We start from the raw sequence: 26,917 nt of genomic DNA, 5'->3' as shown, positions 1-26,917 counted from the left end.
ATACCACACTGGCTCTCATGGTTATAGTTATACCTGTGCTCAGAAATCCTACCGTGAGAAGGTCTTCGAAAATAATGCAGAAAAGCAATATAATATCTCATACAAGTCTTTTGAACAACATGAGAGAATCTCCCACAGGAATGTGTTCACTCTAAAACAGCCTCCACTCTATTGCCTTTTCCGTTTGACATTTCCTAGTACCAAAGATGCCGTTACATGGGCATATGGCTCAAGCAGGCACAAAAATAAGGCAAGAAGACTGGATAAGGAAAGGGGGGGAATCTATCTCCATCTGCAAAAAAAAAAGACCTTGCATTGAACCCCTGTGGGATGGGCTATTCTTTTATTAGCACTAGAGGTAGAACAGAATAAGATGCTAGGCTTTCTTCACTCTGGTGTTCCTCTGTAGATTATGGCATTTTTAAGGCATCACATGCACCCAGTCAGCAAGCCACACATCCCTAGAGGCTGCAGGCTCTCTTAGCCAAGTTCAGACTAAAGCCCCATCCATGATGGTCAGGGAAAGCAGCCAGGCAAGCACAAGCCCCATTGTCTCTGCATGACCGAGTCATAAGAAGAGCCTGAAAGGCACATCTACTCCAGCATCCTGTTCTCCCATCAGCCACCCAGGTGTGATGGGAAGCCTGCAAGCAGGACATGAGCACAATAGGACCCTCCCACTCAGGCTCCCCAGGAACTGGTACACTGTTTCTAAAACCAGAGTCTGCTGGGAACTGTAGGTGGGCAGAGTGCTGTTGTGCTGTTGGCCACTGTGAGAAGGATGAAGTAGAAGGTGCATTGGCCTGACTTAGCAGGCTTTCCTTATAGTCTTAAGTAGGGAAGGGCATATGCTTGATGCAACCATACAGCTGGTCATTATACACCACCACATTAACTCACTCACACATGCACACAAACGCCCACCAATGCCACAAAGAATGCCCCTCAACCTACCTTATCTCCAGCACAGCTCTGGTATCTGTGCAAACTTTGGAAAGTAAGGCAGAGAAAGGAAACAGAAGAGGACAAGGGGGTGGGCAAACTCTTCAGTTCTGTAAACTCAAGAGCTTGAAAGAAAAGGGACAGGGACCGATTCATCTCATTAGTGAATTGGGACAGGATATAATGGGCTTGCTTGGCAGCCAGGGAGATGTAGATGAAAGAAGAGGGTGACTTTACAATGGTGCAAAGGTGGAAAGGCAGGGGACTCTTTCTCACTATTTTTGGAATCAGAAGCTCAATGCTAACAAAAGGACTGGATCCCAGAAAGGAACCTGCGCAATAATGTGTGGCACATAGCTTGACTCATCGCAGACTAATCTCATAAGAAATTTAAGGGGAGCTGCTGTCATTAACTCTTAAACTACCGTAATGCCTTGAAGCCTCAACAGAGTTAGGCTGGAGGTTTAAGCTATTGAGCTGGTCTCTTGAGCAGTTTTAAATATAAGACAGTTTAATGCCTTGCAGCAGTGAATGAGCTCAAACTATTTGAAGGATTTAAGCTTTGGTTAAGCCAGTGAACTATTTTAAGTGGCTTCCCAAGCCAGAGCTGCTCTGAATATCCAGACTAGCCCTAAAACATCTAGCTCCATCTCTACCTATTGTATGGGTCCACTTCGTAATAGGGCCAATGATACTGTGTAAAGTGCTTTTGCTCCATTGATTTTGTGTGTTAATATCTTGTTTAATCAGAAGTGAAACTGAAAGAGCATTCCTTTGCTTCATCATGCAATACATGGAGGCTGATGCATGTGTTTGTGTGTGAACTACTGCTGCTCAAAATGGTGAGCAGTGCTTGATGAAATGTATCCATGCTATGTATCATCTCCACCATAAGATCTAGAAACTTAAAGACATGCTTTTCAATATACCAGATTTGCACAAAAGAGGAGTAAGAAATAATAATTTTTAAATATGTCTGCTGCTGCAAGCCAGGAAATCTCAGGTCCTTTGTGGACATGCATATATGTATTTGTTTACCTGTGCCTGTCTACCTTTAAAAACTATCATCATAATCAAAATACATCACCCGCCTATGAGGCATGAAGGCTGCTCCCTGCAAGGCCCTTTCCACCTGGCCTAGGGGGCGAGGCCCACACTCACCAGCCCTACTGAAGAGACTTCTCAAGAGGCCGGAGGAATATTTCCCAGCTATTGTTTTATTGATTGATTGATTTAATATGCTGTATATCGCATTGAGGTTTTTATTAAAAATATAAAGCGGTATAGAAAATTTTAAAATAATAAAATAAAATATACCATATTTTCACAAAAGTTCAGGCTTTTTAAAGTGTGCTACTCCAAGTCAAGAATTAGGAGTCATTCATGTGAAAAGCTGCTTCTTCCATAAGACTGAAGCAGCTTCAAAACCACATTAAACTCCAGTGTTGACAAGCCCCAGGTCTTAGCCATTCTTATTTTTAAAGCATCCCATGCACAAATTATATGCATTGCAACAATACATTCAGGGGTTTTTTTGTACATGCTCCTGTTAGTATCTGCTAAAATACCGGTAGCTGTTTCTTTTTGAAATGGAGAACATTGTTTTCATAGGTTGCCTAAGAAAACACCTGTATGCTATTGGTACATAAGAAGCATGGTAAAGCAAAACAGATTGCCATCCATCCTCATCCTCATGTAAACTGATCATGTAAACTCTTAGCCTTCTGTTACTTTGGAGCAGCCAGACCCCAAGGGCTCAGGTTTCTTGGTCCTTACGCATCGCCACACTGTACTCTGCGGCATTCAGCACATGCATGACTGTGCTCATTATTATTCCTTCCACCTCCTCCTTCTCATCATTGGTAAAACATGAATGGACACCTGCCGGGACACCTTTGAATACTTCTGCTATGGGGAAGGTAAACTGGAATGTCTGATTGGCCTTCCTTATCTCACTTCTTACTTGGTATTCTTCCCTCATCCTTCCTGCTGCCTGTTTCCTAGCCCTCGCATTTTTAATCTCTCCTTCTATGGAATCTTTTCATGTCACCGAAGCTTTTCATTGCCCTTCCCTAGAACTTATATATATATATTTCCCCCAACCGTTATCTGTTCTAGAGACACGGTGAACATACTAATGAAGGCACAAAGAAGGTGCAAGATAGACTGGGGCAGAGCTTTGGTGCTGCAGTATTTAAGAAGTCGTTCTTGTAATGCTGCCTAATCCTTCCCTTCCCCTTCCCAACCCAAGTTTTGAAACCTGACTGAGAGCTGGTCTGTGCCACAACAGGACAGCTGTGGAAAAGATAACAAGAAATAGTGTTGGGAGCCAATAGATGGCACTCTTTCATGTGAATAACCATCCTGGTACCCACTGGCATGTACCCAAGAGGTACTATGCGGCTATTTCTCTGGTTGCTTCCCTGATGCTTCATAAATCATTGCCATTGAAAAGTTTGTTTCATAGTTCTCTAAACTTCAATGGGGTCTTTATTCCAAAGTTCTCAAAGCAAAAAGCTGCACACAGAAAACTTTTGTGATGATATGCATTGGAAACAAACTGTTTTGGTGTTAACAACCCAACACATAGGATAAGCCACACTGGAATCTTACTAATACTTCTGTAAACATAAGTGGACTTCCTAGGGAAGGTATATCCCACTGATACTTGGGATTGTGCTAAACAACTACAATCTTATGCACTCTTGGAACTCTAAGGGACTTGCTGCTAATGCATAGAATCAATTTATATGGACAATGTTTTACATGTGCACAGCAAAACTACTTGTATTTTATATAGTATGCCCATAATCTTCCAATGTTTACTTGCAATTCCCACTGGGATTTAGAGTGAAAAACATTGCTTTTAATTTAAAGGAACTATGTTCTTGCTGAAAGGCTAGTGTATTCTCACCCACGGAAAAAAAGGAGTATTAGAAAATGCTATCCTATGTATGTGACATGACTGCAAAAATTATTTTGGATTCCAGAGGATTGAGCACGTTAATTTGTTGCAACAAAGAATATTGCGGCACTGTAGAAGCTAAAAATATGTATTGTAACATAAACTTTTATGGGTCAGCCCACTTTATCAGATCTATGGTCACCTCAATTTGTCCTGAGCACAGAGAAGATAAAAAGACACAATTGTTTTGCTGGTATGTTTTTCCTAGTCAGGCTAAATGATCAAGTAGTGCAAGGGATAGTTGAGCCCAAAATAATATAGAATCAAATCAATATAGAATCTTACCCACTTATAATCTTATAATATAGAATCCTATCCACTTAGGGAACCACTTCTGATGAAGTAGGCACTGGCCTATGAAATGTCGTGATAAATGTGGTACCAAGATCTTTAAGCTTTTGATTTGTACAGGATGGAAATTATTCAACGTGAATAATGCTGTTTAGAAAATGTTTGCCCATTTTATGCATTACAAGCATTCAGGATACTGTATTTATATGACACATATATAGCCTGCTCTTCAACCCCGAAAGGTCATCAGAATAGTTGAACGAAACAACAATCCTTATCATAAAATACTGTAAATCAAACACCTGAACATTATCAAATAAAGGCAGATATCCACAACGACGTAAGGTGAATGACCACATAAGGAGGAGGATTGCAGCTCAGTGTTAGAGCACCTGCTTTTCATGCTGTACATCTCAGGTTCAGCCCCTGACATCTCCAGGTAGGACCAGGGGAGGGAACCCTTTTTTAACTCCTGGAAAGTCCCAAACAGTCAGTGCAGACAATATTGAGCTAGATGGACCACTGGTCTGACCCCGAATAAGGCAGCTTCATATCATTGTCTGTTCCTAAAACTATGGCCAGTAAAGTTAAAAATATGCAACAAAAAAATAGGAAAAGAGCTGCAGCTCAGACTAGAGCACACGTTTACGTATCTTGTATGCAAAAGATTCTAGATTCAATCCCTAGGAAAGAGGAGCTACTGCAATTGAGTGTAGAGACATTATTGAGCTAGATGCGCCAGTGATCTCATTTGATAAAAGACAACTTTTGGCGATATCAAAGTTTATGCTTTAAGGATTATTTTTGAAGCGTGTCTGTGCAAGCTTGTATCTCGAGAAGGCTGTACACTTAGGAAGAGCTTTATGTGTGTCTATTATACGGCAAATATTAGATAAGTGTTTTGCAAAAGCTCTAAAGCTGTTTGGGAAGATAAGCAATTTTTTGCTGCAAAATAAGAAGTTCTTCGTCCTATGTGATGTCTTTGTGCACCTTAAAACATGTGTTTGTGCACTTGTGTTTCGAAACAAACACAATACATATCAGGAACACCTCTCACGGCACAATCCCATACATGCCTGCACAGTATTGAGTCCCATTGAGTTCAGTGGGGCTTACACCTAGGTGAGTGGGTATAGAGTTACATCCTTAGTTCCCAAATGGAGGGAAAGGATTTCAGGGGGTTGAAGCCAACAAGAAGTTCTTGAAGAAAGAACAATTCTGTTGGTGGGGCCAAATCATAAAGAAGAATACAGCTGGAAAGCATTAGGTCTCTTCCTGCATTCTTTCTTCTTGTGGCTACAAATTGTACGGTGGACTCTAGCCCATGGAAGCTTATGCTGTAATGCCATGTGTCAGCCTTTAAGGTGCAGCAAAAGTTTGTGTTGGTTTTGCAACAACGACTAACATGGCTACCCCTCTGGAAATTGTTATAACTAAGACTGAAATGTACAATTAATAGACATGCCTAATAATTAAAAAAAAAAAAAAAACACTAAAAGGTGAGCCCAGTTAAGCCTAAATTTTACTGACAGGTGGCCAGCTTACCTCTGTTTAAAAACCTCCATTCAAGCAGAGTCCACAACCTTCGAAGGTAGCCAGTTCCACTGTCAAACAGCTCTTACAATCAGAAAGTTTTTCCTGATGTTTAGTTGGAATCTCCTTTCTTGGAATTTGAATCCATTGGTTCAGGTCCGGCCCTCTGGAGCAGCAGGAAGCAAGCTTGCTGCATCTTCCATGTGACAGCCCCTTAGATTTTTGAAGATATTTGAAAACCCGACTGACGTTCCAATTCAGCAATAACCTGCAGGTTTACCTTGGGGAAAGTGGCGGGACAAAAGAAAAACCTCTCAGGCCCGTGCCTAGCAATCATTGACAAACGAAAGTGTCGAGAAGAGCCCTCATTCTTCTCTTTTCTAGGGTAAACTCACCTAACTTCTTCAACCATTCTTTGTAAGGCTTGGTTTCCAGACCAATTAATTGATCGATCAGTTAAAAGTCAGGTGTTTCATGAACTAGACGTTCTTTGAACAGCTGACCATCCTGCAAAAAATAAATAGTGCTATGAGAGTGTGAGAGTTTGGGGGTTTGGAGTTTGGAATTGTCTGATGAGCATTAGCTAACTCACACACAGTGAAAAAGACCTGTACTGCCAGTCGCACATTGTTGTCCACATGGTTTATCATCATTTGTGCAAGTCAGGGGTGATAATCAAATTTTGAAGTGGCCCAGTATTTGTCTTCTGTAACTGTTGTGAGGTTGCAATGTCAGTCACTTAACCTTTTAAATCTACTGCTTTTTATTAAACCTACTGCTTGTGTAGAAAATCACAAGTATTCTGATTTGCACACATTTTTAAACAAATCCTACCATGCTGATTCCATTAGGTACGGGGTCAGTTTCCTAAAAATATTGAGACCACCTAGCCAAACAACTTAGCCAAGTTCTCCATCTGGTCACTGCACTAGAGGCTTACTTTATGAAGATCTGAAACAGCATTTGACTGCAGTGAGAAGTGATAGTATTCCTCCTGATTATAAACATAAGTTACCTGAGACGTTTTTGATTCAGGGATGCATCCCAATTGCTTTGAAAGCAATAAGGATACTATATTTTAAGGGGGTTTTTTGTGGTGTGATGTTCCAGCTGCTTAACAGAGCCCAAAACAGAGCAGCTGCTAAAAGTTACTCCGGCTTTTGCTTTCCCCGTGTGCAACAGAAGAAGATACCTTGTGCCAAAGATGCATTCATGAATTATACATAAATGTGAAAGACACAAGGGATTGCGGGGGGGGGGGGGGCTAGGTGGAGGCGGCAGAGGAATTATGCATCCTTCCTTGCTTAGCCTTAGGCCAGAACCTGTCATTTGGATTTCAGTGCAGAACTTTTGGCTGGTCAATCATTGTATGTCCTTAGAGTGATGAATGTCAGGTTTCCTGACTCTCATAGCTATGCCCAACCTCATCAAAACTTGCTCACTCTTAGGGGCATTCACATATCGCCCCCCCCCCCCCGCATAGAAGTAATCTCTCCAGCGTAGGGGGGATGTGTATGCTGGCACTTCTAAATGGAATGCAAGTATCTGTTTTGCCAGGAGCGCACAGGTCAGAAAGCCAACATGTGCAGTGTGCAGATTACCTCTGTGTAGGGGGGGGAATGTAAATTGCTAAACAGCCTTCAGTATGTGCACAAAGCAATAAGCATACACCTATACATTTGTAAATCATTCTGTTGAATATTTTTCCGCCTTTTTAAAGGGCACAACAGTCCCCTCCCTCACTAGGATATACAGCCAGACCTGGGAAAGAGGGATCTCCTTTCAGTGAAGCCAGACCTTATTGATCTTTATATACTTTAAATACATAAAACTCCACCCCCCATACAAACATGTTTCCCACTGTTTTGACTCAAAGGTGGAGCAAACCTTAACTGAGGATGGGGTATTGATCTAGGCTTGAACCTGCTCACACTCCCATCTGATGCAGAACAGCGTGTTAGGGGGTCGCTACTTGAAATGGGATCCCTCTGCAGCATTTCTCCACTTTCTGCATCTTAACTTCAGCCCCGCTGCCCCACGACCCCAATACCTCCCTCCGCCCACAGACCTAAGAGGTAGGTCTTCCGCCTAATCCCATCCACCAAAGGGTTAACCTGGTTTGCCTAAGCTGCTGAAACGACTAAGGCGCTGGGATGGGAAGACGTGGGGCGGGGTGGGGGAGAGAGATAACACTCTCTCCCGCTGTCAGTTACGCCCGAGTTTTCTTTGTTGCAGGATATTTGTTGAAGGATCTGTCTGGTTGGATTTTGCAACATTACAAAGCAAGGCCCCTCTCCACCTCTCCCCACCCCGCTCGCTCCCCACTATTCAATTCACCCTCACCCCGATCTTCTTTCTTCTCTTGCTTTTTCTATCTTTTCCCTCTCCTTCTCTCACTCTAACCCCCCACCCCACCCTTCTGTCTCTCGCCCCCATCAGCCCTCCACCACCGGGATGCGAGACACTCCCTTGCAATCCGCCGAATAACTCAGCCAGAGAGAGAGAGACAAAGGAGTCGGTTTATTTATTTATTTGTCTTTCCCATTCCTCCCCCCCCCCCCCGCGCCTGTTTCGTCTGCCTCGTCCTCTCTTTGGGTTTTTTAAGTGTGGGGAGGGGGGGGGAGGGGAATCCCCGTCCACAAAAGCACAGAGTTAGGTGGCAAGAGGTGTATGTATACACGAAATTGGGGTATGTGTGATCAGTCTTGTTTCGGATAAGGCTCCCCCCCCCCATTCTTTTTCCGTTGATGGAATAGGGAAGCCGCGGGGGGACTTGCTGAAACTCAGCCTTAGCCGAAGGCAGGAGAGAAAGTCAACAGTCGCGCGAGCCGGACTCGCCTGATACCCGGAGAGAGCGCAGGAATCCCGCGGCTCGCTCGCTCGCTCCCTCGCCCGCCTCTGCCTTGCCAAGCCCAGCCGAGCGGGGAGGCGAGGCTGGAGGGGGGGGGGAGGAGGAGGGAGGGAGGGGCGGGGCAGCACAGGTGGAAAAAGAGGTGGCGGGGGGGAGGAGAGAACGGCGGCGGGTCCGGCCCCCGCTTCCCTGCCCCGGGAGGTGGGGACGGGGAGGCGGGGCTATGCAAATGAAAGGCGGTAGAAGCCAATTGACTGAATAGGGTCTGGGTGCTCAATGTGAGAGGAGCGGATTTCGAGCGTGTGTGTGTGTGTGTGGAGGGGGAGGGTGGTGGTTTATTTTCTTTATTTTCTTTTTGCCAAGCAGGCGGGCAGGAGGCCACTTTCATTACTATTATTTCTTTTTCTTTCTTCCCTCCTCCTTCTGCCTCCTGCTCTCCGGGCCTGCAATGAAGAACTTAAGGACCGAGTGAGTGCAGACAGGGGGCGGGCGGGCGCACAGCCGCGCATTTACGCTCGGAACAAGCGGCGAGAGGCGCCGCGAAAAGTCGAGCCCGCTGCGCTCCGCGGGTGCGAAGGGAGTCCCATCCGGCTTGCCTGCTGCCTCTGGAAACCGGTTTGGGTCGAGCGTCCCTATGGATTGGCGGAGAGATCCATTCGAGTCCTGAATTCCAAGTCCAGGATTCCGGAAGGTGCTGCCGACCACATTGGAGGAGCGGCGGCGGCCGCCCGCTTACTTTGACCAAAGAAAGAGAGAGAGGGATGGCGGTGGGACGCCGCTACCAGGACAGCTGGTGAGAAAATGCCTCTTTGGTGTCAATAGATAGGGTTTTCGCTCCTTCCCATTCCCCACCCCACCTCCCCCTTTTTTTTTACTCTGGATCTGGGAGCAAGTACTCGGGTCCTACTGGCGAGCAGCGACGTGACCTTTCTGGGGAACCGTCTAAACCGCTCTGCCTCCATCCAGAAAGGTACGTCCGTGTGCGCAACTGAGTTTATCCCCCCCTCCCCGTTTGTCCACGCGCCTCCGAATTAATGGAGAGAGTGAGTTCGGTTCTGTCAATGGAACTGCCAACCTCCTCTGGGTCTCTGCTCTAGCAAAGGTGTCACGTCGCCCCGTCTATGGAAGGGATCGAGCCGAGATGGACGGGTGGAGAGAAGGTCGGTTTGCCCCGCGGGGCGGCGGGCGCAGGTTCCACTTTCTGAGCCGTTGCTGCGCTGCTCTGCTTCCTCCCTGTTGATGGGAGCGTAGCAGGAGTGCCAACTTGGCCCCGCGACCGTGGGTGCCCGGGGCCGTGGGCGCTATGCGTGCAAAATCTGTGGGTGCCAGGCCCCTTCATGGGGAATTTTATGGGTGCTCAGGGCCCCGGGGAGTTGGTACCTATGGAGCGTAGAAGGGGGTGATATTGTGTATACAGTTAGAAGGGGGGGCGGAGGCTAATGATCAAAGCTGACGGAGGTGGGGAGCTGTTGGAAGCAGCAAACTTTCAGCGGCTCCTTCACACTCGCTGCATCCGGAAAGTGACAGCGGCCGGCCGGTCCAATCCTTTTTTCCATCACTGTGATGGGAAAGTTGAGCAGTAACCCGGAAAAGTGGGAGTTGGTGGGGGCAGGGAGGGAAAAAATGTAAAACCCTCCCCGCTTTTATGCGGGTGAAATTATCTTTTGCCAGGGAGAAATGCCCGGGTCTGGTTAGAGCTTCTGCTTCCCCACCCCCCTTGCACAAAAGCCCCCTTTATAACAACCCTGTTGTCTGCGGGGAGCGAGGTCTCCAAGATGCTCCCGACTTCGCGACTCGCCGAAGCAGGCGCGAGTCTCTTTCCAGAGGGCGCTTCTGCTGCCTTCGCGTCTGCTCTCGGCCTGGTAGCCCTCGAGGACGGGTCGGCAGCCGGGCAGGTTTAAAGGCCCGGAGCCGAGGGCGGCAGAGCAAGTACAGGGAGACGCCTGGAGAAGAAGCGACGCCAACCTCCTCCAGAGCAGATATGGGAGCCGACTGTCTTCACGGGACCCCCCTCTTTGCCTTCCACAAAGCGCTGGAAGCCTGCTTGGTATGTTTGCGCGTGTTTAAAAACGACTTGCGTGCAAGCCAGCCGGCTGGATCTTAAGCTTCAAAGTTCAGCCGTTTTGGTATAAAAATGTTATAAAACTGGTTGAAATTGTGGTGGTGGTTAGTGAATCGAGCGTTAATTTTGGGCTCACCGCCTCAGCCCGGGGGCCGGATCCCTAGGCGTGCTCAAAGTTGCCACTGCCTTCGTTGTTGTCCCAGGGCAGGATTAACGCGGCGCTCCAGCACAGTCGTCCGGCTGGCGCCTGTGGGATGGGTGCAGAGGAAGGGAGGAGAGACTTGGGTGGTTTTCACGTGTGACGCGCACAGTTACCTGGGACTAAGACACACGCGGAACACACCCCCCACCAGGTTTTTCTTAAGAGTAACCCCGCAGGGTCGGGCTGCATGAGCGCGCCATTGAGCCCCGCCCCGAGCCCAAGTCACTGCTTTTTATTTGTGTGCTCCGTGGGAATATTGTTCCGTGTGGGACAGAAACGGCAGGTGAGAAACGAAGGCTGTGCGCTGGGGCGAGGCTTTTTATGCTGACCCAGACCGATTTCAGCCTCGCGTGTGAACATGCGGTTAAAAGTCTTTTGTTTTGCTTAGTGTACCACAGGGCTGGAGAGGTTAGCAGGGCATAAACTTGAGGGAGGAAACGTTTTCCTTGGCTCTAGACTGGGAGAGGAAAAGTCGGCTCCTCAGCCGCGCCAGCGGTCTGCGAGCCAAGGTCTCTCTCGCTCTCTCTCTCGCTCCCTCGTCCCAGCACGGACTGCTGAGGTGAAAGCTCACGCGCGCGCTCCGCTCCCGGGCCCGCCTTTATTTCTCCCTCTCCCCTCCCGCCGCGTGGTGGTTTCTTTTTCTCTCCTCCCGGTGCACCAGAAGCTCCGCTAGGAGGGCGGTAGGCGTGGCCCTGAGCCTCGCGCCGCTCCTGCCAACTCTCCCTGAGGTAAAAACGCTGTGCGAAGACTGGAAGGCGGCCGCCGTCGAGGTTGTTCGGTGGGCCGGCCGGCCTGCCCCTCCTCGCTCGGTCCGCTCTTCTGCCAGCCTCGCGTCTGCTTCAGCGTCGCTCGGCTTCTTCTTGTGCCCGCGTAAAGCGCGCAACTGGCGGGCAATTAATTAATGAGATCGAGGCCCGCGCGTTCCTAGGGAGCCAAGGTACACACGCTCCGCTCTTCATTTTTGGGGAGCCGATGACTTCCCGCGGCTTCAAGCGTCCGCGCCTTCGCCGGGCCAGCAAGTGCGAGAAGAGAAGCGCTTTTCACAAGTCGCGAGTGAGTCTCTGGCCTCTCGCGCTTGGCACGCGATAGTAGCTCGTGTGGAAGATGTGCGCGGGTGGGGTGTGTGTGGCGGCTTTTGTACTGCGAATGAGCATTCTGGGCAAGCGTAGGCTTTATATATCCACCTTTCAAAACTGCCCACCCAGCTTAGCAGTTTTTAGGCTATCTGTTGATTGGTGAATCGGTTAAATGGGCATAATTTGCATATGGTGAAAAACAGCTCTGAAGGGGGGGGGGGAGCAGCAGCTTATGTTCTTTGTGTTTAGCTGTTGAATATGCCCTAGGAGACACTATCAGGAAACAGGCATCCTCTCCTGCATGTGAGAAGAGTGGAAGTATCTCTTTTAAAGATGGTGTTTGCCAGGTGTCACAAAAAGCAATACATAGCAGTCTGTTGCCGGATAACCAAGGGTACCTTTTTAGTCAAAAGGTGTGTATATATATATATATATATATATCTTGATGGATCCAGCCAATCAGATCAATTAAACAGTATAGCTCTAATCAAATAAGGAAACTTGAGAAACCAGGCAGGTGTCTGCTTTCTGGCTCTGCCCTTGTCCTGAACAGCCTCACTTCTCGCTGTGGTTTGGGTGGAAGACAAATAAGACTTAAGTGGAGGGCAGGGGTTGTTGTTATGTGTGTGTATTTTGCATTTCCTTGGGTCTGCAATTCAGAACCTACAAAAGCGATAACATGCAATTGAAGAAAAATTGGTTCTCTTATGCTTTCTATCTTGCACAAACAACATTCAGGGTATTTTCACTTGGGAGGCTTAAATTGGTGCACTCTTAAATTGCTCTATTATAATGCAAATGTAAAACCTGCATCAGTTTGACTATACTGTCAATTTCTCTCACGCAGTAGATCCTATGTTAACATTCACATCTGGCAAAAATAAGGAAAGAAATGCTTGAGCAAATTTTTTAGTGTCACGTGTCAGAAGGTGAACTTAAAGGAAGTACTTTTCTGCACAATGTACAGTTAACCTGTGGAACTTATTGTGATACAACACTTAGAGGGCCAGCCATTTGAATAAATCAGTCTCCAAGGAAAGTTTAGTCAGATAGAAGATGCAAGGACCAGAAACAGCTACAAGCCAATATGGTCATGGAGTGTACTTTGCTTCCCAGTACATAACTTAGGAAACAAACACTAAATGATAGGCCATCCTATAATGCTATTGTTTTTTTATGTGTACATCCTAAAAGCATTTGAATTATGTCAGAGAAAATGAGTATACTGAGTTATACTGATAAGTGGAGTTTGCAGCAAAGTGTTGCAGTGTGGAGTGCTCCCTTTCAGCCAGTCTTACATTCCAGGATACTCCCATCCACCTTGCTTGTCTCCCCCCCCCCCTCAATATTCGTTCAACATTTTGTGGTCATTGAGTCCTCACTAGACTGTTTTGAGTTACCCCTTTATGATTTTTCCTGCCCAAAGCGTTTTTGTACATTGAGGTTCCCCTGAGTCTGGTGCTACCTCCCTCTTGTGGTAGGTGGTGCTATTTTGTCTATGAAAGGATTTGCAGTTGGAGAATGTACTAAACTTATAGAATTGCTTTTTGCAGTATGTCTAGCTTTTTTAATTACGCGTGTCTTTAGGAATAGAGATGTACAGATGGCATTGTGTTGTCAAATTTGCAGATCAGCCAAGGGTATCTTGCTGACCAGTAACTTTGAGAAGCGAGGGTCCCTCAGAATACTATTAATCATATGGCTGTAATCATGCAATTTGATATTATTTTGTCCTGCATTTCAAAGTGTGTGTGAGGTCTTTTTGTAGAGCAGCACAGGCACAGCAAACAAATGTACTTTTCTTTATACTATAACATTCACAGGCTAGTTTATAAGGTTTTGATATTTATATAGCCAGGTATATCAGCAGGTATTTTAGCCCCTATTAATTGTGAATCCCTTTTTATTGTTCTCTTAAAAACAAAACTAAAAACATGTATTACCTGTGTGGCCTTGCTCCTAAAAGGCCATAGAACACATTTCTGCTACTTAATTCATGATGAGCTTGGCAATGTAAGAAAGTACTACATGCATATGTAAGTAGGTAGGAATGTGTGTCTGACTTTAAACTAGTGGACTATTCTCACATTTTTACTATTTCCTTGTACAGTTGAGAATAATTTAACATTAGGTGAGAAAAATACCGTTACTGTAGGCAAAAAGAGACAAGAAAGAGAATTTTTCTCCCTTTTCCACTTCCAACTAGTCCTCAATTTATGGTAATCCAGCAGCATATCCCCATTCTTAATAAATTTATGGTAGGCAAAGATGTCTGGTTCCCCAGTTAAAGCAGGGATAGGAAACCTTCAGCCCTTCAAATGTTGGGAGACTGTGACCAGTCATGCTGGCTGGGACTAATGGGAATTGGAATCCAACAACAACTAAAGGGCCACAGGTTCCTCATCCCTGACTTAAAATGATCTCAATTAACAAGGCTAGGAAAGACCCCTTCTGAGAACTTGGAGAGCTGCTGTCAGTCAGAATAGAGAATACTGGGTTAAATGGACTGATTGACTGATTCAGTATGAAACAAGTCTGCGTGCTTTATAATCAGCAATTTAAGAATAGGTGTCTAATAGACCCTCTTTTGTGTCTACTACAATTGTTAGAATTCTCATAATTACTGATATACATAAATTTGGTAAGGGAAAGAGAACATGAAAAAGAGGAAGTACTTAGATTGCTGCTCCTTGTGAATACCAACCCAACAATGGGCTAGAAGGAATAAAACATTCCAAGAGGATTCTGCCTGCCTCCATATAGTCCAGGGCAGACATAGGCAAACTCGGCCCACCAGATGTTTTGGGACTACAACCCCCATCATCCCTAGCTAACCAGACCAGTGATCAGGGATGATGGGAGTTGTAGTCCCAAAAACATCTGGAGGGCCGAGTTTGCCTATGCCTGGTCCAGGGAGACACAGAAATTGGGCTATGGTGCCACAGAGGGGATCACATTAGTCCTGGAGTTATTAATAATTTCTGTTGTACTTCTGATTTTTGCTTCTTCTTTCTGCCTTTCTCCAAACATTTCCTGTTCTTTAAGCTCCTTTCTCAGGAGGCTCAGATGCATGCACTGACATTTATAAACTGAAACTGATCGGAGACCCCTCTCTTCCTGAACAGATGCACTAGGATCCAGCAGAAGGGGTCCCCCCAATCTTCCTTTCCTTCCATTATGATCTCGGCTCAGAAGTGGCTGGAATAATCTCTTGTTTATTTATGGTGACTGAAAAGTGGCTGAGCTTCATATGCAAAAGGACCGCTGGTCTCCAAGCACGACACACTGTCTTTTCCCTAAGTCCGCACATTCCATCAGGAGACAGACTGACACTTTAGAGCCAGGGAACACTTCTCAAGAACAGTACAGTATTTTCCTGATCGCTTTCCTTTTCTCTCCCAGCTTTCTGTTTCTCCTTTCTGCTTTCTTTTTCTTACATTCTCCCGCTCCCTCCCCCCTTCTCTGCTCTTTTCCTTTGTTTGCCATCTCACTCACTCTCAATGGCACGCACAGCACCATCCAAATGCAATATTGGTATTTGCCAGAACTATTTCCCAAGGCCGGCGGGGGTTTGATTTAAATGCAGCCGATTGTAGCTTTTATTTCACAGGGTAATTTGGATTTTAGACATTCTGGTTCCAAAAAGAACTGATGTGTGCGCTGAGTGAAGACTCTCCGAAAGGGGAAGTGTGAATGTGTGTGGAAAGATAGGCAAATAATACAAATATTTACCTAGTGCAAAGGAAATTGCTATGATATATTACCCCTGGGGAAATTTTAACTCCTGCAATTGTGGTGCATTGCCCACAGCCGAAGAAAGCTGTGTTCTCCTGGGGGCCCATCAATTACCCTAAACGTCCATAGAGCCAGTCTGGATTTGTTTGACTGATTCCAAGGATTTTCCTGTGAAATCCCTGAAGTTTGTTTCTGTCATTAACTACCACTTCCCTGCATCTCACCAGCAAACCAGAGGGGGCAGTGTTGGTAGCAATTATGCCCCCACCTTCCCCGACCCCCCACCCCCACCTCAAGCATTCATCAATTTGGAGCACACTGGGAAGTGCTTCCATAGGGAGCCATTTGGTCGGTTTTCCTTTCCCTAGTTGTGGTATGTGTATGTACATTTTACTGCAAATTGTTCTTAAGAATTTCTTAAGAAACTGGCTGAAGTGCTAATAATGTGTATGCAGTACATTAGGTTTGAGGTTTTCAGATACCTTGATTGCAAGCGAGAAACTCTAAATATTTAAAGGGGTTTTGCCTGCTCACATGTACACACATAGTTTGAATAATTTTAGCATGCTTTATAACTGAATCCATATGTACTCTTAGTACAATAGAAACAGAACAAGAGAAGGAGACGTTTGATGCATGCCTCTTGCCATCATATTCCTGATGTGGTGGGGGAATAAGGACTCAAATCCTTGTGATCCATTCAAATGAGCATTTTAAGAGCTGGGAAAGGACAGGTTCCTTCTTACTGAACAAGAATAAAGGGATTTGGGGGGGGGGGTCCAGTATCACTCCAAGGGCTGTGGTTGAATGCCACATACTGAATCCAAGGGATCTTGCAAACTTCACAGGTTCAGCTGCTCAGAAAAACAAAATGTTGCCTACTGTCTGGGTGGAGGGGAAGAAGATCCAAATTTAAAAATATATGAAAAGTCCCCCTGGATCAAATCAAAAAAGGTACCCCTGCCCGTACGGGCCAGTCTTGACAGACTCTAGGGTTGTGCGCCCATCTCACTCAAAGAGGCCGAGGGCCAGCGCTGTCCGAAGACACTTCCGGGTCACGTGGCCAGCGTGACATCGCTGCTCTGGCGAGCCAGAGCCGCACACGGAAACACCGTTTACCTTCCCGCTAGTAAGCGGTCCCTATTTATCTACTTGCACCCAGGGGTGCTTTCGAACTGCTAGGTTGGCAGGCGCTGGGACCGAACAACGGGAGCGCACCCCACCGCGGGGATTCGAACCGCCGACCTTTCGATCGGCAAGCCCTAGGCACTGAGGCTTTAACCCACAGCGCCACCCGCGTCCCTGGATCAAATCAAAGGCCCATCTATTTCTGAATGCAACAAGGAACTCTCCATTTGATATTCTCAGTAGCTGGTAATCAGAGACAAACTACTTCCAGAATTGGAGGTAGAATATAACCATGCCTAGTAGTCATTTGAACTCTTGCCTGTGATAACACTATGCAGTTGCCCAAAAGAGATGGTAGAGCCAACAGATATTTGTTGCAACGACTGGAAGCGTATTCTGAGTGGTTCATTCATGAGTACTAACCCATGTGCATGTAGTGATGCCCTTCAACTACAGTACACCACCAAGAGAGCATGGACTAGACCTTATCATCATAGTCACCATGGCATAATGTGTTGGAGCTTTTGCACTCAATATTACAGTATTTCTGTTGTTCTATTCTGCTTGTTAGCCTTTTCCACCTGTTCCATCTCTGTAGACTGCCAACTCCTGCAATTTGCCCTATATTTATTCAGCTCCCCAACACAATAAGTCTTCCAGCTGGATGCCTCTCAATGACATTAAAAATATATATATCTTCTTGTATTAAAATTAATGAGAGCTTTTAACATTGACTTCTGGGGAAAGTAGTTTGCACCAAAAGCCTGCAGTTCCACTGATGAAACAGTTCTTCTGATTGTCAGTCTAGGGCTCTGTATGTGTTTTGTCCATTTCTCTGGTGTAATTCTAATTCTTGTGAAGTGTTAATTTACTCTGAATATAGTTAAGTATGCTAAAACGGTGCAGGAATGGTTTGCAGTTGTCCTAGAGCAGGGGTCAGCAAACATTTACAGCAGGGGGCCGGTCCAGTGTCCCTCAGACCTTGTGGGGGGCCAGACTATATTTTGAAAAAACAGCAACAAATTCCTAATCCCCACAAATATCCCAGAGATGCATTTTAAATAAAAGCACACATTCTACTTATGTAAAAACACCAGGCAGGCCCCACAAATAACCCAGAGATGCATTTTAAATAAGAGGACACATTCTACTCATGTAAAAACACGGTAATTCCCGGACCGTCCACAGGCCGGATTTAGAAGGCATTTGGGCCGGATCCAGCCCCCGGGCCTTAGTTTACCTACCCATGCCCTAGAGTAAATGCTTTTGCAAGCATACACCAACTGAAAGTGCAGAAAGCAGACAAATCAAAACTGTTCAGTTGCTGTATCGTGTGACTGAATAGACATTATCCAGTGGTATAAAAGACAGTTCCTCCAGAGAAACAGAGGGCCAGGAAGCTATCTTTGGTTCATATGCAGAGGGACTCAGCAAAGGTGCATTGTGTATTAGAAAGTGGTATGTGTATTTTGGGGGCGGGGTGTCAGCTGAAGTGGAGAAAGCTGTATGTAACTTACACTTTGTGATGAATAAAGGTAATATTGCAAATTCCACATACACTGTCCCATCTGATTTCTGGCTAGCCATTTTCACGGGGCCCCTGGCACTCTATTTAGGCAAGTCTGTCAAATCTTTTCCAGCTCAGAGGCACAGTGGAACCCAGCTGGTGGTACACACAAACTTTTTTTTTAAAATTCTACTATTAAGAAAAATGCATTTTGTCTTTGTGTGTGTGTTTTAAATAATTAAGTCCAGATTTCTCCTGACTAGAAAGTGGAGAATGTACCATACAAGTCCTCTTCCCCCCTGGTTCACTGCATTTCTGTGCTCAGCAGGAGGGTACAGAGGTAGTACATCATAAAGACTGCAGCCCCATCCTCCTCTCTTTCTCTCTGTAGGGAAGGGGCACTCTTGTGGGGGTGGAGAAGCCCCCAGTGGGTGGGCTGCTGGCTCTGACTGCCATAGGATAGGCCTATAAGGACTCTTTTCATTCCTGAGAGGAGACGACTTGATTACTGCCCCTCAATCAAACCTTGTTTACTTTACCAAATGAGAGCAGCATGTGAGCTTGTTAATTGTAGTTGGGCTCATACGGTCTGGTATTCATTCTTTCTGGAGACTGCTCCAGCCACACTGTGAAAAGCTGATGTTCTGGTGGTAAAGACAATGACCCTGGTTAAGAGTTCAGTAAGTGAAAAGGCACACACGGTCAAAGTGTGCGTAAGAGTACCGCAACTAACCCAAAAAGCTTACATTAATCTTACTTAAATCATAAATACTGATAATGTTATTGATGGATTCTTTGTGTTATGTAATTAATTAATATCTATGCATTCAAATACAGAAAGTTGTTGTAACAAATGCCTCTGGGAACTTGCATACTAACTAGCAGTATCTGGACTCCCCCCCCCCCTTCATTCAAGAGAAGAGGTGGTCAGAAGAGGAAGGGAGAATTTTCCATTCCAAATATATATCAGTTCTTTACGGCATGTGCTGCAGTTGTTGTTTTCTTTATCTGTTACCTTGAAGACAAAAAATATTTATCAAAGGCTAAGAATGGTTCAGGGCTAGAGGCTCAATGAAACCTAAAATGAAAAGTTCACAAAACACACAGAGAGGCAAAGTTAATCCAAATAATTATGTAGAAGATGCTCTGAAGTGTGACATGTGCCAGAGTACCCTCAAAATAGGGGAGTGTATAAGGCTAGCTAAAACCATAATGTTAAAGGAATGCAGAACAAGAAAGTTGAAGCTCAGGTTCCTGTGTGCTCCAGGAACCCCCAAAGATTAGCTCTCAGTCATAGGGCGGGGCTGATTCTCTCACTATTTTCTCTCACAATGAGTAATATAACTTGACATAGGTAATCACAGCCATAGTTTTGCGTTTTGGATCTAGTATAGCCATCTTGCACTATATAATGGGTATGGGGGAGGCACAATATATTATGAGCCCATTTTGAATGGGCCATACAATATTCACTGCTGCAACAGTATTCTTCTCCCCACTCCAAAATTAGATGTTCTCTCACCTAATCTTAATTTCAGAATTGCGATTAGGTTGATTGACAAAGACTGTGCACTGGGGAAATGGGCTAGCCTTCTGAAGGACAGACTGGTGAATTGTTAAACCTGCAAGTTTCTCCTCCCAAGGGTGGAGTTGAGCAGAATAATAGAAAGACTTTTAACCAGAGAATTTTAGTTCAGTTCCTGTCTCATAATCTGTTCAGGGAAATAATGTTTCTGTCTTCACTTTCCCATCTCTTATAGATTCCCTAAGAATTCTGCCTGGATTTTGGATTCACACCTCTTCCCACTATGCCCCTCGTTGGCTTTTTGCTTTGGGCAACCTTACTAATTGTAGGCTGGTGGCCATCCTACTCCAAGGATTACCTCTTTGCTACTCCAAGAGTGCAGCTCACTTTCAAAGGTAAGGCACTATGTTAAATCAGTGTTAGAGCATAGTTGTGGTCTTCCTTGTGTTATGTTTTCTGGCAATTAATGGCTTGATAAAAGTTCTGCATCCAGAATGCATCTCTTGAGGGCACCAAGGTCCAGACCTGGAGGTTCTGTTTTAATTTCAGGTTCGCTAGAGTGGCCACTCTATCTTTCCAAGAATGCTATTTCCAGCAGCAGATTTTCTTGGGATCCTAGCCACGATAATGAGCAACACTTTTTTCTGGAATAGGTTCTGAGAAGCCCCTGGGCTAGCAGCCTACATCAATCACACATGTAGTGCATTGCACTTCAGTGTCTCTCTCCATCTGGAGATAACTGGCCTTGCAGCTTGTGGAGTTTCCTTAGATTTTTTTAGAGTCAAGCACCATAGCTGGCAGTACAGACAGCAGATTGACAGCTCAGTGAACCCAAGCTGCTATGTGTGCTGAGAAGTTGGCAGCAAGTCACATATGAGCTTCCTAGGAAGGGACTGCAGTGCTGCATGTGGATCTTCCATGCCGAGGAGGAGACAGGTGTTGGGATGACTGTCTGTAAATCTTCAGGGCTAGTTGGCATGCAGCAATGATCGCCTGTGAAGGATACTGCATTGAATTAATTAATTGACCTCACAGGGAGGAGGATGCCTCTTATGAATCTGATCTACATTAGCCTTTTTGTCCTTGTACTGCTTCTGCTTGCATGCTCAATGAAGAACAACACATGAGCCAACTTGTAGTAAAACCTTTTCATCCTGTGATTTTTTTCAGACCACTTTATGATGACTTTTTAACTTAATGCATTTTTCTTTTACTGAGAATTTCCAAGTGAACTAACTGTGTGCTGCTATTATGGTTGTCCGTGAGAGTGGCTTAAATCTTGCAGAACTGGATTGGCACCTCCTTCTCCCACCTTCCTCTCCCATCCTATGTTTAACCTCTGGTGGGTAGGGACAAATCTGTTTATGCTACTGATTTGTTTGAATTCTGTCTTTCAAATATAAGTGGTTAGAAAATAGTGTTCACTCTGTGCTGTATCACTGAATTGATGCTGGTTGCAGGGCTGAAGTGCTCACCTTGCTGGGGATAGCACTGGTAAGGGGAAAATTAGGCAGAGCCCATTAAAGGGAAGAGAAGAAAGAGGGAGTTGACAGGGAATGTTATGTACTGCAGGAGGTGGAGGACAAGCGGTGGGAAAGGAGATGTGGTGGTGCGTGTGATGGAGACCTTGTAAGTCTCAGATAGCTGGCTGCCTTTGTTTCTACACTTGGCTTGGCAACGCCGACTTGTCCCCATGCCTTTTGTCACCATCACAGAGTTTCTGGCAATTAATGTTTTGTTAAAAGTTCTGTACCGGGAATGTGTCTTGGAGAGTACCAAGATCCAGACCTGGGGGTTATGTTTTAGTTTTAAGTCAATAGAGAAGCTCTCCAACTTACCATACTCACAAAAACCTTAAAAGATAGCAGAAAAAATCTCTAATAGGCAAAGGAAATTCTGTGTGCACATGACTGTCGCCTTGCGTGAGTGTGTCTACTTCCTGTGCGCTTGCAGCTAATTATAGTGATGTGATATAAAAGACAATACACTACACATGACTTAAGATACTTGAACTTTTCATTGTACTTTCAAGTTGCATGTAGCATGAAATTGCATTATAAACAAGGGGAATACAGCACTGTATTTCATACAGTGTGCAAAATACAAAGTGCTGCCTCAAAAATGACTCTGGTCAGGGTAGCATCTATAGGTAACTATCCACTAAAAGCAAAGGAAGCCTGGAGCTTAGGTACAAATTTCCTGCAAATGTTTCTTCCTTTTCCATAATCAGGGGAAATGAATCAATGTGTATCTCAGGGCTGGTGTATTTATAGATTGCAACTTCTTCTTGCCAGGATATGACATGAAGGCCTCTATTTTCATACTGTGCTGCTCCTTCACTCTTCAGATTTCTGCAGCATGAAATTGCATGTGTTGGGCACATGACAAAATGTGAGAGATTTGCAGATCAAGGAGAGATGATCAGGGAATGTGATGAATAGTGTGTGTTTAAAAGTTTGCTTTTTAAGATCTGTCAATAAATGTGTTTTATTACATTGTCATTTTAATGACAAAAATATCGTTTGTGTCTAGCTTTGAGTATTTATTACAGGTTGTGTGGAGCCCACAGTAGCTCATCACCAGTAAGTCTGAACCTTGTGCTTAACATGTTTGCACATTTTAAGAGCCATCATCTTTTGAATATTTATTGATGTGAGTTATGAGGTGATAGGCGGACACTTACCCTGCAACCCTATGACTATTTTTGTGTTTTCAATGTTTTTGTAAGTAGACTTCTGTTACATTCACATACTGTACTGGCAGGATTTGGGGACTGGCAGTGGCAGGAGGAGATTGGTAATAGTGGTGATGGGAGCACAGATTTGGTAACAGTGGTGATAGGAGCACAGACGTGCTATTAGATTCAATAGGAAACATCCTCTGGCCTCTATGAGCTGTAATTGCAGCTAATCTGCAGGATGTTTGACAGTCACATTGGCCCTGCAAGCACAGGGATGCATGAAAGTGATTGCTAAGTATGTCTAGAACACTTCACCTGCGTCTCTTATACTTCTCTCTAGCAGATAAATCAACAGAAATAACCGTACCACTCATATCTGCAATATAGGGGATGCTGATACTGATATATCTTTACAGGGTGGCTGTTAGGATTACACCTTGATAGGACACTTGAGGCTCTCTGAACACTTGACATTGATGTTCAGATCTTATTATTTTTCTAAGCAAGCATTTATTTAGGAATTTACAGTGCTAAATTACAAATGCAAACGACTTGTTCTGCACTCACTGTATGAAGGATAGCCAAAGTTAAAAGGAAGAACTGTGTGCTCTAATAGTTTCATGGAAGAACTTTTGGTAGGTGCAGTTTGTCATGCAGGGGTGAATCATCTTGTGACACCCTGTCCTCTTTTACTCGTTCCTTTGAATTATTTTTTAGCTGTAACAAATAGATTAATTGATTTTGGAGGCAATTTAGACTAGTTGATACGCCACTGGGTTGAGATATGCTTGACCTCAGGTACGAAATCAGTTATGTTGACTCAATGTGATATTTGAGACTCATACAGATATTATAATATCCTCTTCCTAGCTCTTCTGTATTTTGGAGTACTTCATTCTGTAAAGCTTCTTAACCACATTCAGTAAACTGTCAGGGGAAGTCTAGCCCAGCTCTGCCCCTGTTATAGTAAGGGTTGTTGTGGCAGCAAACTGAACATAGGCCACAGACCATGTGTGGGGACCTACCTATGGCTTGACAAACCTCTTCTTTTTGCTTTTGCTGCCCGCCTGGGACTGAAAAATGTAAGGTTGTCAAGAACATGGAAGGTCATAGTATTTGTCTATGTTGAGTTTTTTTAGTAACAAGTCTGGTTTAGCCTCTCTCTTCCAGCACCATGCATTTTTTACTTCAAGCTCTGGATTGGCTAGAACTGCACTCCTGAGTGCCCTTCTCTTTTACAAGCAAGAACTTTGGAATATGAACAGAGAACAAGCGGTAGACAGAAATATAATCTATCCCACCTTTATGTTTTAATGGTATAAGTACTCATTTGAGTTCCTCCTTTGGGCCTATTGAAAGATTTCTATATCTTAGAAATTGGGGGTAGGGGTTTCACATGAATCACTTTGATAATGTCTTTGAGCCTTTTTATAAGAGGATTTGGTTTCTTGTTACTCTACAATAAAAAAAGCTGGGAAAGTTCTACCTTTGCCAGTAAGGTTTCTCCCCTCGCCCCCGCCCAGCCCCATATCACTTGACTCTGGGGTCCTGAAGCTTTAACAAAAGCAGAAATAATAATGAATCATGGGACTTGGCAATGAAACGGAAGGCAGGTTGGAAACGAATTGAATGGTGAAGGTATTGAAAGGGATGGAAAAACTTACCTGGAGTTTGCTGACAGTTATGCACATAAACATGGAAACAATGCTTCCTGATTCGTAAAGCCAAGGAAATTAAATCAAATCTTTCTCAGTAAGCAGGTAACTGCTTCCCACAATTCCAAATAAGACTACCTGCAATTCCTCCTACTGAAGAGATCATTCTCCCCTGCATTCAGCACTTCTATCCACCCCACAGTATGTGTTTCCAAGGAATCGCTTCCTCCTTTCACTGAATTCTTGTTCCAGCCACGCTGTGCTCCTTTGCCCTGGGCTTAATGCCCTTAACATGTTTGCAGATTTGTTCTCTAGAATTTGTTCTCGGTTGCATTAGTTGTAATCAGGTATACAATCTGATGTGCACATAATTATGTGTATAGGAGTTGGCAGTTGCATGCCTCAGTGTTCAACAGCATAGTCAAAAGTAAGGAGGCGCTGAGTACATATTGGCGCTATCACAGCATGAGATGTATTATGAATGCCCCTCACTGGAAGTTGACTTTCCACAAGTAAAATTAAAATTAAGCCATTGCTTATAGCAATAATCTTACATTTTCACTCACTTTCTTCCTTATGAAGTCCATTGACCTGTATTTGCAGCTGATCTGCCAGCAGCTAGAGTACTTGCATTATGGAACAGCATCTAAAAAAGTCTGATCTTCTAGCACTTAGGTGGTTATGATTCATGGGCTGGCATTCATCTCATTTTTAATTCTGTTTACTGAAAGCTACATATATTGGTTAATGCTTTCTTTTGCAAATCTGTGCATGATTTAGAAAGTCAGTTTTAAATGGATAGTTCTTCATGATTCTCTCTGAGCAGCTTGTGAAAACATTTTTATATTGGGAAAAAGTTTTAGACTGACTTTGTTGTGAAATACTATGTAGGTTTTGCACTGTTGGTCTGCTGTTGCTGTTTTGGATGAAACTGATATTTTAACTTATTGTTGGTTTTTTAAATGTTAAATTCAATTATTTTAGATGATGTTTGTTGTCTGAAGTATATTTGGAAGAAAGAAAGCAACTGTTACGCATTAATAATAAATAAGTGCATATATTTACCTATATTTGTTAGCTCTTAGATTACATGGTCTATCAAGTTTTCTCTATAAATCTAAAAGGAATGGAATAGATCCTTTTTAATAAGCAAGGCAAAAATTAGACTTTTTTAAAATTCAGAACACTGTAAATATATGATAGGTGATAAAACCATGTGGGGTGTTAGCAGAGGGGTAGTACCTCTGGTGGGGGACACTTCATGCTTCTTCTGGGGTAGTTTGTCCATCTTTGATCTCCATTCTGCACTTAGTTCTCACATGTGGCTCCTAGAAGCTGTCAGCATGTGACAGCAGCCACACCCCGGGAATGGCTTCAACTGCCCAGCTAAACCAGGTGAGGAGAGCCAATGGGTCTCAAACCCTCAGTGAGTTTGGGTCTTCCCCTGCATACAATGACAGGCACCAGTGGATTGAGTGAGTGAGAACAATAGTGGGTCTAATGGTTAAGAAGGCAGTTTGTGCACATGCTGTAAAAGGAAGTGGGGGCAGGCAGGGCTCATCAACCTGGGCTAGATGGAAAAACCTGAGTTTTTCATCTAGGAGAAGGAAAACTCTGATCTCAAACCTCTGCACTCTTGCGGGATATCTTTGGGACAAGAAAAGGCTCAGGAGTGAACCCTACACAAATTTGGAGTGGAGGCCCTAAGACTATTGGATGGTCCTTTGTATGCTGCCTCCTAGCAACTCCTGCAGCCAAGCTGGTGCCAAGCATATTGCTCTGCTTTCCTTTGGACCACATCAGCGAGGTCTTGCCGTCTGGGTAGCCTAGAACCTCCATACACACTGCCCAGGCTTGCATCCCAGGGAGGATACTTTGGTGCTGCTAATGCAGGTTTGACTTCACCCCCAAAGGAGGACTCAATTGTCTCTTGAGACAGATGGATGACAGTGGATAAAACCATGTGGGTTAGCAACTTCTAGAGGAAATATCAAATCACCTGACTGACTGTGTTGTACCTTGTGGGTAGTTACTTGGGTGGTCTCCCCCCCCCCCCTTTTGACAACGGGGACAAGATTTTCCCACAGGTGGAGCTTCTAGGCAATGTCCAAACAGTAGTCGTTGCCTGGTTGTTGCCTGGTGGTAGCGACTGGGGGCTACTTAAAGGGCAAGGTGCTGGCAAAACACCAACAAGCCTCTGCAGCCCATCACTGACGTTTCTCTTTTTATTCTGCAATGCATTTCTTTCCGTTGAACCCCTATTTCAGTTATTCCCAGTTAATGAGAATTAACCTCTAGCCTTGCCTAAAAGCCAGCTGGGAAACCAGAGCTGTAAACTGAGCTGTCTTTAATTAGGTTTTTTCCCTGAGTCGATAATTTGTATGTCTTTATGTGCCTCTCTTTCTAGTGAGGTGGTGGGTGAATAGAAAGGATGGGGGTGGGGAAGAGCACAGCTAGGAAAGTGGGAAACATGAGGAGGAAGAGTTAATCAATGTGGGCTGTTAACATGGCCCAGGCCACCAACTCTGCCAATAAACTGCAGCCAGGGCTTAGAGAAAGGTGAGAGATTTAATGCGCCTGACACCTCCTCCCACTTGGCCCACATTCTACTTGGCAGATTAAACAGCAGGAACAGACCATAATTCTATATTTGAGCAGGAAGGAAAGAGGTTGGGGACAGGCGTGTAAGGTTCCAGACTGAGGATTCATGCATGCTTTTTTACTGCAGGGGCATACAGAAAGAATGCTCTAGCATCACATTTAAA

General features: G+C 44.7%; 1 protein-coding gene and 1 long non-coding RNA gene across 8 annotated transcripts in view; both read left to right on the top strand.

The window, feature by feature from the left end:
• Window positions 1–8,688, top strand: part of LOC310672417 — a 63,830-nt gene extending 55,142 nt beyond the window's left edge. Inside the window, exon 6 of the long non-coding RNA XR_014508553.1 lies at window positions 7,608–8,688. This is a non-coding gene — a long non-coding RNA (uncharacterized lncRNA). The remainder of the gene's footprint in view (window positions 1–7,607) is intronic.
• Window positions 8,689–8,732: 44 nt separating this feature from the next.
• SEMA3F (semaphorin 3F) overlaps window positions 8,733–26,917 on the top strand; it is a 123,428-nt gene continuing 105,243 nt past the window's right edge. Inside the window, exons 1-2 of one of the 7 annotated variants that reach the window (XM_083429394.1) lie at window positions 8,733–9,375; window positions 20,053–20,212. In XM_083429394.1, coding sequence (XP_083285520.1) covers window positions 20,101–20,212 — 112 coding nt within the window. In that variant the 5' untranslated portion in view covers window positions 8,733–9,375; window positions 20,053–20,100. Of the gene's footprint in view, window positions 9,376–9,433; window positions 9,553–10,087; window positions 10,630–11,552; window positions 11,575–11,694; window positions 11,900–20,052; window positions 20,213–26,917 lie in introns of those variants that run through there. The other 6 variants (XM_083429400.1, XM_083429396.1, XM_083429397.1 and 3 more) reach the window with 6 other exon arrangements.

This window comes from Podarcis tiliguerta, assembly GCF_965153285.1.
Source record: "Podarcis tiliguerta genome assembly, chromosome: 2".
Taxonomy (NCBI): domain Eukaryota; kingdom Metazoa; phylum Chordata; class Lepidosauria; order Squamata; family Lacertidae; genus Podarcis; species Podarcis tiliguerta.
This window is presented reverse-complemented; position numbering and strand designations above follow the sequence as displayed.